This window comes from Trichosurus vulpecula, chromosome 3, assembly GCF_011100635.1.
Source record: "Trichosurus vulpecula isolate mTriVul1 chromosome 3, mTriVul1.pri, whole genome shotgun sequence".
Classification (NCBI taxonomy): domain Eukaryota; kingdom Metazoa; phylum Chordata; class Mammalia; order Diprotodontia; family Phalangeridae; genus Trichosurus; species Trichosurus vulpecula.
This window is the reverse complement of record NC_050575.1, coordinates 304,341,746-304,354,775: the sequence shown is the minus strand read 5'-3', so window position 1 is coordinate 304,354,775 and position 13,030 is coordinate 304,341,746. Positions and strand designations below refer to the sequence as shown.

General features: G+C 40.0%; 1 protein-coding gene across 1 annotated transcript in view; it reads left to right on the top strand.

The window, feature by feature from the left end:
- Positions 1 to 240, top strand: part of LOC118842518 (disintegrin and metalloproteinase domain-containing protein 2-like) — a 132,713-nt gene extending 132,473 nt beyond the window's left edge. The window contains exon 20 of the mRNA XM_036749996.1: positions 186 to 240. Within this exon, the coding sequence (XP_036605891.1) occupies positions 186 to 240 (55 nt within the window). The remainder of the gene's footprint in view (positions 1 to 185) is intronic.
- The last annotated feature ends 12,790 nt before the right edge of the window (positions 241 to 13,030 follow it).

Genomic DNA, 13,030 nt, shown 5'->3' with positions numbered 1-13,030 from the left:
CTTAGACATGATTTAGAGCAGTTTCTGAATTTAAACTCTAATGAAACTATGTAGAAGGTAGAATAATAAGAAAAAACATTTATATAATAATAAATTTAATTAGAAAGTGATGTAACTGGAAAAGTAGTATTTCCCTTTCTTTTCCTTTATTTTAAATACTTAATTTTTTTCTTTTACATATGAAGATCATTTGTAGAAGACAATTATTCAGAAGAAGCCAAGGACAATCCAAAAATCTAAGACATGAAGGTGAGTTTTGTAAGTTTTACTCTATAACAAAAACACAGAGGAATTGTGGGTTCTTTATTTAAAGTACATTTACCTCTACAAACCAATTCTTGCACTACTCTCTTAGGTGAGATTTATTGTTGCTTATGGCTTCAGGGAATAAAATGTTAAAAGTCTGTTCAGGAGATTTCTGGTTCATACAACCAACAAGGTGGAAGATTAGACATTTTCTTCAAACCAGTCCAGCCCTTCGCCCCCACCCCTTCCTTCCTCCCGTCAAAAAAAATTGCATACAGATGTAATTATAGCCAAATTCACAGAATATGGAATTTGAGACAAGATAAAAATAGCCTTTATGAAGTAACACCAGAGAATGCTAATCCTTAGAGCACTACCTCAGTTCCCCTTTCCTGTCAGCCTATGTGTACTCACAACAGTGAGTATGGGGTGTTCAGGGAGGACCAGGATCTCTGGTATGAGGGCTTGCCAAGCCGTTTTCAGGGCTTCTCATCCATCTTTGGTGTCTATCTGGGCACTCAACTCTCACTTGTGCTTCTAAGAAGCTGTAGCATGTGTAGCAGTCACACACCAGTAAACTTTCTCAGAAGATGGGCTAAACCAGGTTGAGAGTGACTGACAGGCCTCAAACCCATTAGCGGGGTGTCTACCCTAAGCAGGAGAAGACTTTTCTTACAGAATGGATGGATAAGAACGCTTTGTTCCAATGGCCATGAAGGCAGCTGAAGTAGGCACTGTGGAGTGCTTAGAGCTTTGTCACACATCAAAAATGCCCAGGTCATCCGCTGCATCCTGGGCCGCCTCTGGTAGTCTTGACTTTTATCTAGTCACTGGACCTTGATGACTGTGGAGGAGAGAGTGAGGCTAACAATTCTGTGCAATTCTGCTTCACTTTAATTTATGTGGGAGCAATCGTCACCCTGTGATGTCATGGTCCTCTCTGAAAATGAAGTACAAATAACAACACAAGACAACTTACAGGCCTGTTTAGTTCTTGACTCTAGAATAGGGACGACCCATCCCAAAACACTCTGCACAAATTACCCTGGCGCCCTCTATTCTGCAAGAAGAAGCAAAATACTGACCAGCCAAATAAAGGGGAAAAAAAGGCAGGAGAGGTCTAAAAACGTGCGGCTTCCTGACTAGGGACTGACCCTGGAATAGAGACCCCCGCCCTGGGCGACAGTGATTTAGTACAAACGTGCCTGGCTTCCCTTCACGTTACCAAAAGTATCATCAGATACTGATTCTTCTGAGCCACAAGGAGGAAACACGGTGAAAGGAAGGAGGAATATGGGACTAAAGGCAGTTGATGGTGCAGAAGATAGAACTCTGGGCCTGGAGTCAGGAAGACCCCAGTTCAAATCCCACATTATATAATTACTAGCTGTGTAACCCTGGTCAAGTCGCCTAACCTCTGTTTGCCTCAGTTTCTTTCAACAGTACAATAAGGATACTAATAACACCTACCTCCCAGCATTACTGTGAGAATCAAAAGAGATAGTGTGTATAAAGTACCTAAGAACTTAGCTTCACACAGTGCCTGGTGCCTCGGATGCACTTCAGAAATGTTTATTCCCTTCCTTCCCTAATGGAAAGGACATTGAAACCCAATTAGGGTCGGTCCTGTTCTCCTGCAGTATATTTGTACCAGTGATCCAAGCTAATAAAGCCTATATCCCTACAGCTGAGGGTGTGGAGGCAGTCTTGCAATCTAGCCTCAGGGGTCTACCTATCAGTAAAGGGGAAGAGTCCGGAGAGGAAGCAATGGGGGATACAAAAAATTGTTGAAAACCCAAAGATATTAAGAGAAAAAGTTAAGAACTGGGACCTGTGACTTTATTGGTATGGGGATCTCCTGGGTGAAAGAAACATTCTCTACCAATGCAGGTTAAGACCTGCAAAAGATGAGGAGAGATGGGGGCTAGGGTGGGGGAGGAGAGGGAGAGGGAGAGGAAGAGGGAGGGGGAGAGGGAAAGGAAGAGACAGAGACAGAGAGAGAGAGAGAGAGAGAGAGAGAGAGAGAGAAAGAGAGAGAGAGAGAGAGAAGGGAGGAGGGTGAGAAGAAGAAGAAAAGAAGAAGAGAGGAGGGTGAAAAGAGGATTCTGGGTATAGAACACTATACATAGTGTTGGACTTGATTAACTTATTGGTTAATTTTGCCAGCTTTTTTTAAACATATTTCTTTTGTTACAAGAAGTAATTCTCTGGGAGTGGGAATGGTATAGAGAAGAATATATTAGGAAATACAGGTGCAGTAAAAGTAAAAACTAAGAGATATTTTAAAGTCAATACAACTAGAAAGAGATTTTAAATTCCAGTTATTACTTTGATATGTGATACAGAATTCTTCTTGAAAAAATTATCATGTACTAGATGATAAGACTAGAATATTGTTTTGTTATGTGAACATAAACTATGAAGCCAATTCCTGATGTTTCAATATGGAAATATAAAATATTAATTTTTGATGGCAGTACACTTACATAGGTGCAACTTGAAAAGTTTTAAAATTGTACATATTTTCCTTTTATGTAAACTAAAACACTGAAATGATAAACTTGTTAAAAAATTGTAATTTCAAGAAGGTAAAGTTCAGGGAAGACCTGTGTCTGAATTGTGGCTTTTAATATTCACTGTTGTTGGACCCTTACAAATCACTTAATGTCTCTGAGATTCCATTTCCTCACATATGCTGTTAGTAAAGTGCTTGGTAAATCCTAACGTGTATATTAATGTGAGTTATCAATGTCAGTGATTTATTTCTTCATGATAAAGATTTTCACTTGGATATTATCAACTTATATCCCTTCATCATGTGCATTGTCAGCATTTCAGGTTACAGCTAATTTTAATTCTGTGAGTTTGATTGCTTGGAAAAAAATCCTAATTAAGATTTTTTTGGGTTCTGATATATATCAGTTATCTTAATGATTTCAACGTCACTCTTATTTCCCTGTTGTCTCTTCTACAGGTTTAAGAGTAGAAGGTGTGGGAACAGCTGACTGCCTGGACTGGGCAAGGTGGACCTTAGCTGCTTGGAAATGAAACGCCCAGGGATTTCTTTGTATCTTGGCTAATACAATAGTTTTTTCTGTCTCTCAAGGATTATTTCTTTATGTGAAATAAAATGTGTGTGCATGTGTATTTTATGTGCCTATGGTAGACTGGAGAGGATTTAGTAAGTTGGGGAAGAGCATTATGAAGTAATAGCTTTTATTTAACAAGGTGTGTCCTTTTGGCTTATATTTCTGTGATTCTTGCTGCTCTTGTAAAGACTTTTTACTGAAGTAAATGCTGGGTTTAGAGTCAAAGGATGTGGTTTCAGAACCCAGATCTGCCACCTTCAGCCTATGTGACTTTGGGGAAATCATTTTATCTCTGTATCTGAATTTCTTCATCTGTAAAATGAAAGGGTTAGACTAAATAACCCCTAAGATACCTTTCAGCTCTATCTAACATCATGAGATCAAAGCTTCTTCATTTTACAGATTTTTACATTTTACAACATTTACATTTACATTTTACATTTTACAGCAAAGAAAGTTGAAGTATCTTGCCCAGGGTCATGTAGGTAGAAGGAGACTTCAGCAGGATTTGAACTCAGGTGCTCTTGAAACTAGGTGGCACAGTGGATAGAACACTGCGCTGTTTCAACAATCGGGCTAGCAGCTGTTGTGGGGGTGAAAAACCAACACAAGCCCAACAACAAGAATGCTGCCAAAGCCCAGGTTCTTTTGATCTGCTTTACTAAGGCAAGCAACTTTAAGGGGTTAACAAGCTTACTTTAATCCAGCATACAGACATCACTCACTTAGTTCAGGGGAAAAAACCAGCACCCTGAACTTCAGAGCAAAATACAAACAAATTACAAACATCAACAGACAGACCTTGTCTGTCTCAAATCCCAATACATAGTTACCAGAGTTTAACAAAGTCCCAGCATCCTGGTTTACAAGCTGGAGGGCTCTTAGCTACAGTTGCCCGGAGTCTTGCATCAGCGCACCACCGCGAGTGAGAGCCCTGTGCAAATGGCCCTATCTTGTCTTATAGCATTTCAGATGTCATCAACTGTCATCTGAATGACCAGAACTTAGGCTCCTATGATTGGCTCTGGAGTTAGCACCTCCCCTTAGGACCCTAGGAGCTTCACACCTACGTAGGCTTAGCACCTAGTAATTTGGGGTTTGGGGCAAACGTAGGAGCAAAGATCTAATCAGGCCTATCCCCACTTGGGGCCCCACCTTGGTTACCAGTTCACACCCACATAGGTTTAGCACCTAATTGGAGTTTGGGCCTGGGGCTTAGCATCTAGTAAGACTCAAAAACAATTGATCATTTTAAAACAGTAAGAAAGTCCCAACTTAATTGATATTACATGGGCTTGGAATCAAGACTCAGCTTCATGAACTCAAATCCAGGCTCAGACACTTACTAGCTGTGTGACCCTGATTAAGTTACTTAACCCTGTTTGCCTCAGTTTCCGCATCTGTAAGATAAGCTGGAGAAAACGGCAAATCGCTCCAGTATCTTTGCCAATAAAACCCCAAAATGAGGTCATTAAGAGTAGGACACAGCTGAAACAACTGAACAATAAACAACAAAGCTTTTGACTTCGTCTAATTCTTTATGCACTATGTGCGATATGGAAATACATTATCCTATAAACCCCTGAATTATATATTCTGGAATGTCTGAGCATGCTGAAATGAAAGCACATGCTCATGTTCTGTCCATTAGTTCCAAAGAGTCACCTGAATCATGATTGAATATTTGAATTAGAGGGGAATTCTAACCCTTGCCCAAGTTATGAATTCTATCCATCTATCCTTTCTCAGACAAATGATCATTCTGTCTCCCCTTAAATACTTTCACTACCCAGTGATGCAGCCCAGCTCATTTTTAGACAGCTCTAAGTACTAGGGTTCAACCAATATTAGGCCAAAATCTATTTCTTTATAACTTTTACCCTTTGGCTCTAGTTCTATTTTTTAGGGCCAAGTAGAAAAAGTCTAAGCATCCAGAAATCTTAACAAGCAGAAAAATTTATCCCACAACAATTTCACATATTGCACTGTTTCAGGTTTATAACACATATCTTCCTCTGGACATATTTGTCATTGTATCTTCTAAGATAATTCCTCTTAAAATTGGAATGCTAAAATCTCACACAGTATATAAAGATAAACTCTAAAGGGGTACATCACTTAAAAGTAAAAAGTGATATCACAACAAATTAGAGGAGACCTTTTACATCTATGGATAAGGAAAGAGTTTGTGAATAAATAAAAGATTGAAAAGATCATGGGAAATAAAAATGGACAATTTTGATTACATGGAATCAAAACTGCACAAACAAAATCAGTGAAGCTAAAATGGGAAAGGAAGAAAGTGGGGAAAAAATATCTGCAGAAAGCTTCACTGATAAAGATCTAATTTCTAAAACGCATAGTGAACTGATTCACATTTATAAGCATGGAAGCCATTCCCCAAATGAAAAATGGTCTAAAAATATGAGTAGGTACCTCTCAAAGGAAGAAACCCAGATTGTCTAAAGTCATATGAAAAAAATGACCCAAATGACTAATAATTAGAGAAATGCAAATTAAAGCAACTCTGTGATTCCGCCTTGCACCCATCAGATTTCCAGATTTGACAAAAAAGGAAAATGATAAATGTTAGAGGGACTGTGGAAAAACAGTCACATTAATGCATTGTCGGTGGAGATATGAATTGGTCCTGCCATTCTGGAAACAGTCTGGAACTATGCCCCCAAAATTACTGAACTGTGCATACCCTCTGATCCAGAAATATAACAAAAATGATAAATAGGAAATGGGACTTATATGTACAAAAATATTTACAGCAATTCTCTGTGGTGGTAGAGAACTACAAACTAAGGGGATGTCTATCCATTGGGGAATGGCTGAACAAATAAAGTACATGAACATAGTGGAATACTATTGTACTATAGGAAATAGGGACAGTTTTAGGTAAACCTGGGAAAACATATGAACTGATGATGCAGAGTAAAGTGAAGAACTGAGAGAAAAATTCATACATAACAACATTGTAAAGAAAAACAACTTAGAAATACTTAACAATGATCAGCACAATGACCAATCACAGTTTGAGGGGACCAATGGTGAAGCCTACCTCCTAATGGAGAAGTGATAGATTAAAGAATGTAAGCTACAACAATTTTTGGACATGGTCAATACGGGAATTTGTTTTACTTTAGTATCATTTTTAAAAATATTTTTTCCCAATTACATGTAAAAACAATTTTAACATTCATTTTTTCAAACTTTGAGTGCCAAATTCTATCTCTTCATCTTAGCCCTGATCTTCTTTTCTTCTATGATATCCCTTTCCCTGCTTTTATCTGGTTGTATATCTCTTTCCCCTTGTTTTTCCTCTCAGTCAAGTAGATTCCCCCTTCTCCCGTTCAGCTAGTCCTGTTCCTCAGTTTTAAAATTTCACTTTTGTTCTCTTTTCCAAAAAGGATTCCTTTCTCTTTATTATCCATCTTTCTGTTTACTCTAAACCAGGGTGGGGGGAACCTGTGGCCTTCTAAATCCTTAAGTGTGGCTTTTTGACTTAAGGATTTAGGAGGCCACAGGTTCCCCACCCCACTCATTCTCTGATTCTAGACCCTATAATTATCTGGCCTCTCTCATGCATTCAAAGCTTCCAAGGTATCCATTCTAGGCTCTCCCCTCCAGGTGCTTTCTGCCATTGCCATGTGCCTCACTTCCAGAACAATGTCAATTATTATAAGCATCAGAGAGGGCACTACCTTGTGGTAGGGCTTCTTTCCCACCATGTCCTGGATTATGCAGTCCACCATTGATCTATATTCTCTCTTGCTGACCTTTTTATTTTTTTTTCTACTTTTGCCTGGAAATCTCCTTCCTACTCTACCAATGCTCAGGTACCAATTGCCCCCAGGGCTTCCAGCACCTTTTCCTCCCTCCCCTACCCCCGCCCTAGGCCAAATAGACTTTTAAAGGATAAAACCCCCAGGCCTCATGCAATGAATGTTTCTCCTCTTCCTTCACTGACCATCTCTCTTTTCACTTATAGAAGCATTCACCTTCAAAGTAAAACCTCCTTCCATCATAACCCCTTTTCAATCTCCCCCATCCTCCTTATCTACTCTACTGAGACCATAGAGGTCACTTTCCCCTCACTGCTGGCCCTTGATTTGACCCCTGTACATCACACATTCTTTTATCCCCCCTGCCCCCATCTCCCTCTTTTTGTATCCTTCCACGTTGTAATGTAGCCCCACAAAAATGTATTAATTCACCTGCAGTCAGGGTGTTGCCCTGTTCTGTCCATAATATCCTCCCTGCCTGCCTTTCCTTCTCTATGCTAAACATTCTTACTATTACTTCTACCAGACTTCTGCCTTCACCACTGTCTTCTTATGTACTGTTATAATGTTGTCTAGGAATAAACAGTACTTGTTGGGAAGCCAGGAACGTTTGAATTATATTTTAATATTTTACATTTATTGGGTCTGAATAAATGGATATGTCCCCTGAACAGAATAAGGGGAGTACAAGGACTCAGACAGAGGCCAGTCCTTTTATTGATTCCCAATTCGAATCTCCCACCAGGCTCTTCACTGGCCAGATGCAACCCCCTGTATGGGACAGAATTTTTAAATAATAGCAGAGGCATCCTTAGGAGAAACAAAGTAAATTTATTCTACAAACCTTGCAAGATTTGGGCACACCTCCATAATGGAGGAGGCGAGGTAAAAGGGAACCTGCCTTAATTTATAGTCTTAATGAAAAGATTCCCACCCATCTCTATCCCTTCTCACCATTGGCTGGGAGGTGGGCTTACAGTCTAGGCGCGGAAAACTACACGGAGGACCAAGGTTGATCCTGTCCATTCAGGTTTTTTCCCTATCAGAACTCAGCTGCCTGGGTGGTGTCTGAAAATCTAGGAGAAGAAATGGGGTGGGGGAAGGAGAGACCCTTCCTGGAGCAGAGAACAAATAGCTCACAGGAAGTTCATTATCTTCTAACATCTGAGAGAGACAGGGGGAAGGGCATGCCTTCCCAAAATTACAAGGCCAAATCCCAAAACCTCTCCATTAGACATACCCTGTGAAGTCTTCACAATTATCTATCCCATTCACCCCTGACTGCCTAAGTCATGTCCTCCTCAAATGACTCATTTAAGCATGCATACAAGCCTCTAACCTTTCACCCAACCAGAAGCCTGGTCTCTGCTAGATCACAGCTCTGATTAGAACTGGTTCTAATCAGTCACCTGACTTTCATTCTGCTAAAGCTGCGGGGGTGGGGGTGCGGTCGGGAGGGATACCTTCAACTCTGTGGAAACAAAACTGCTCCCACCATGTCTCACATGTACCTTTGGAAAGAAGTCTCTTACTGGTCTCTCACTGGGACTGTTGCTGATGCTGTGCTCTGCTGAAACATTTATTCACTCTTCCCGTGTTTTTGTTGTTTGGGGTATTTGAGAGGCAAATAATCTCTTCAATTCTGGTTTTCTTTCTAAAAATATTCTGAATTTTTCTTTATTATTGAACATCTATCTAGGTGACCTATTAAATAGGTCACCCTGGGCTACATCCTGAACTCCATTGCAATTTGGAACATATTATTCTATTCCTTCCTTGTTTTTTTCTAGTGTGTGTGGAATAGTCTTTCTTCAAATATCCTTTCTTTTATATTCAAAGGTCTTTCTCCTGGTGACTTGCAGAACTTGTTTCTGAATTGAATTGTTAAATTTAACCACAAGGCATCTTGAAGTTTGAAGCCTTGCTGTTTTTTTTTTAACCCCCTTCCCCTGGAGACAATCTGTGAATTATTTCCATTGGAATTTCATTTTCTATGTTTAGAATTTCTGGTTAGTTCTTTTTCCTTCATTATGGTGTTAAGGGTTTTTTGTCCTGTCTTGTTCTTCTGTGAGGCCTATGATTCTTAGGTTGTCTCTATGCATCTTGTGTTCAGAGATCTGCATATTTTGCTTGCATAATGAGCTTGTTTTCTTTTAATGATATTATTTTTTGCTTCTCTCCAACACACTTTTGTGTATTTGCATTCCTGATGATCTTTTGTTCTTCCTTTTGTTTCTTAGGGAGGCTTGCCATTACAGATTAAAGGTGTTTTTATTCTCATGCATTCTCATACATGGCCAATATCTTTGTTTCACTTGACCATACATGTTATAAAGAAGGGCTTCTCCTGGTGGGGTATGGTGGGGGAAATGGATTGAAGGGTGGTCATAGTTTGCAACAACAAAAAAATCAGTGTTTTAGAGAATTAGAAGCTCAATACTATTGAATATATGAGAAAACTAGGCTCAGGTGACTGGTATGTGATCAAACAGCTGGTGTCCTAGTTAGTCTTCCTGCTTCCAAGATGACCTTAGACTTCATTAAACAGCATAATGTCCAGAATGAAGGCAGTGATAGTTCTACTGGGATTCTGCCCAATCAGACTCCATACATTCATTGATTCACACATGATGCTCAGCCTCCTGGATCTTTGCCTTTGTACTGGTTGTTCCTCATTCCCGTAAAGCTCTGTCTCTCAACCTTCCACTTTTATAAACTGTGACCTTTTTTTTAAAGACACGTTTCCTGGTCCCCTGTCCCTCCTTCTAGCTACTAGTGTTATCTCCTCTAAGGTAACCTTCTATCCACTCAATTTATTTTACATCTTATACATTTTGATTTACATATACTATCTCCCCCATTAGAATGTAACCTTTTTGAGGGCTGGGGCTATTTTTGCTTTTTTCTGTGTATCCCTAACACTTAGTACAAGGCCTTGTACATAGTAAGTACTTATTAAATGCTTTTTTAACTTACTGATTGATATAAATGCTTGGGACAGGTACTTTAGATGGGTAATGAGCTCTGGCCAGAAATGAGTAATATAAAAAGTTGAACCTGTATTACATTGGATAGAAATAGTCTTTTCAATGACCTCAAACCACTGGTACTTCCCACGTATACCTGTATTTTCTTGTGGAAATGGAATGGTTAATGATTTTACTAACCACCTTGATTTGCTTGAGCTCCCTTAGAGCTCAAAAGAGAAGGCCAGACTAACCTGGGAATCAGAATCAGCCAATCAGGAGACAGATTGATCCCTTGAGCTTGCCATACCAGAGATCCTTTGCAGTGTACTGTTGCTGAACCTGTAACTTCCTCTGCTGTGCTATTGACTGTAGAACTGACTTTAGCTGGTTCATACCAGCTCTAATGGACAGAACTAACACAAGAATCCTAGCTCCGGGACCTTGCGGACTTTTTCAGCGTGATGCTCTTCCTTGTTCCATGTAGACTCCTCATGATCTCTGTGAAATGATCCCTCCTTGGAAAATGGAAACTGAACCTGAGAGACTGTGACAGTGCCTGATTGGGTCATGACACAGTCATTCCCACCCAGCTTTGCATTTCTTTGTGTCTTTATAATGCAGCCTAACCCCAAAGTAAGCTCAGTGCTGAATGCAGCTCCATGTACATACTGCCAGCTTGAGAGAAATAAAACACATCTACAACCTAATTCTGTTTGTCCGTCTTAGAACTCTGGGCTTGACACTCACAATAAGGCAAATCATGAAAGTCTATGACCTCAGCAGAATTAAAATTACAAATGACTCAGAGAGTAATAGAGATATACGCAATGAACAAAAGTAGGCTTCAATACCTTGTCAGTGTTGACTTCCATGAGAAAAGTCTCATAAAAGACAATGTAAAAGACATGCATGTCTTTAAAAGGAGATGAGCTTGTCATGTAGCTAAAAGTTTGATTTGTTGCTACCCCTGAGATACTAAAAGAACCTGATGAAGGCTTCCAATGTGTTAGGTAGGTCTTCTTAAGAGGATATATAGAAAAATCTAAAAATGGTTTGTAGAGAATGAGAAGTTTCAGCCTGTACCAGTAGCGGTACCCACACCAATAAAACCATGCATCCATTAAATTACCAAGGTAATCCTGGCCTTGTTAAACTGGCTGTGTATTTGTAGTGTCAAAAGTGATGCAATGGGTGGGGGGAGGGTGGGTGGAGCCAAGATGGCAGAGAAAAGCCTGGAAGCCCCAACACTATGTGACCTAGCTGCCTACGGATAAAGAAAGGTCCCAGAAAGGAAAAGTGATTTTTACAAAGGTCATACAGGTCATTCCAGGAACAGAATTTGAACCCAGATCCTCTGACTTCAAATCCTCTACTCTTGCGGCTCCACCATGGTGAATCCCTATAAGTTCAGAGAAGAGATTTTTACTCCTGTTTAATGTGTGTGAATGAATAAATTAATGAATTTTTCCTGAGCCCAAATAAAACACTATTTCTACTCTGCCATACTGATTCTCAATGGAAAATGAAGGAAGAGTATTCAGTTCCAAAGATCCTCAATAAACATTAAGTGCCTGCTGTGTGAAAGGCACCAGGCTCAGTGCTGAGGATACAAAAATGAAATCAGAAACAGTTCCTTTTCTTATTCCTCTCAAGGATACTAACATTTAGTAGGAGAGAGAACAGACTTGACTTGATTTTGTCTTTGTATTCTTAGTACCTAGCCCAGTGCCTTGCACGTATGGGTTGCATTAAACTACCATGCAAACTCAACCGCCTCCGGCCACTTTTGGCCGCTTGAGTGATCCTTTTCAGAGGCCACTGGTAGTGCAGAGGGTAGAGCCCTGGGCTTGCAGTCAGGAAGACCCGAGTAGAAATCCAGCCGTAGATACTTACTAGCAGGGTGACCCTGGGCTTAGCCCCTGTTTGCCTCAATTTCCCTCAGCTGTCAAATGGGGATAATAACAGCACCTACCACAGGGAGTTCTTGTGAGGATCAAATAGGTTTTGCATAGTGCCTGGCATATGGTAGGTCCTATATAAATGTTTATTCTCTTTCCCTTTTCCCCTCCTCTTTTCAACAAAAAGGAAGGTCCAAATACTGGCAATACCATCCTCCCCTCAATGTGGCCTACCAAACACTAGAGGGAGCTCCTAGGAAACAATAAATGCTTCTGGGTTTTCCCGAGTCAGGGAGGCTGACCACCCCTCCCCATTCCCTAACCTCTATGCCTTGGCTGCACCAAGTGGCACATCTCACTGCAAGGTTTTTCAAACTTGTGCTGAAAGGAACCCTGCAATACAATACCCAAAAGGTTTTTTTTTTAATGAACCTAATGTTATTTGTAATTAAATTACCAAGGCATTAGAAATAATTTTAGAGGATTTTACCAGGGAGGTTCTGCCAAAGCTTTCTTTATACCCCATGGAAAAGTTTGAGAACCACTAGTCTAGAGATGAGATCTGAATGGATTCCTCTAGTTAGACTCTTATCTGGGCATCTACTCCCACTAGGAAAACTCTGCCCTCTTCCCTTAATTGCATTTCAGTGAAGTCCTTCTTGCATAGTATAATGGAGTCATATGTATGGCTTAAATATGTAGTTCTTCACTCATTACCATGGAAGCAAAAGGAGCAAAACCAAACATAAAATATGGAGATTGTAGGAGAAAAATCGGTGCTATAACATCAATATTTTAAAAGATGAACAGTTCTGAGAGATTTAAGAACTCTGATCAGCAAAATCATGAACCATAATTCCATAGGACTGATGAAGAATGCTGCCTGCCTTATGACAGAGAGATGATGGATGAATATACAGAGTGACTAAGATGTAGGCTGCATGTTGAGTATGTGAGAGGGACTTGAGTGATGGGGCAGATAAGAAGATCTTTATCTTATCTACCCCATCTTTATTTCAACCTTTACATTGATTCTT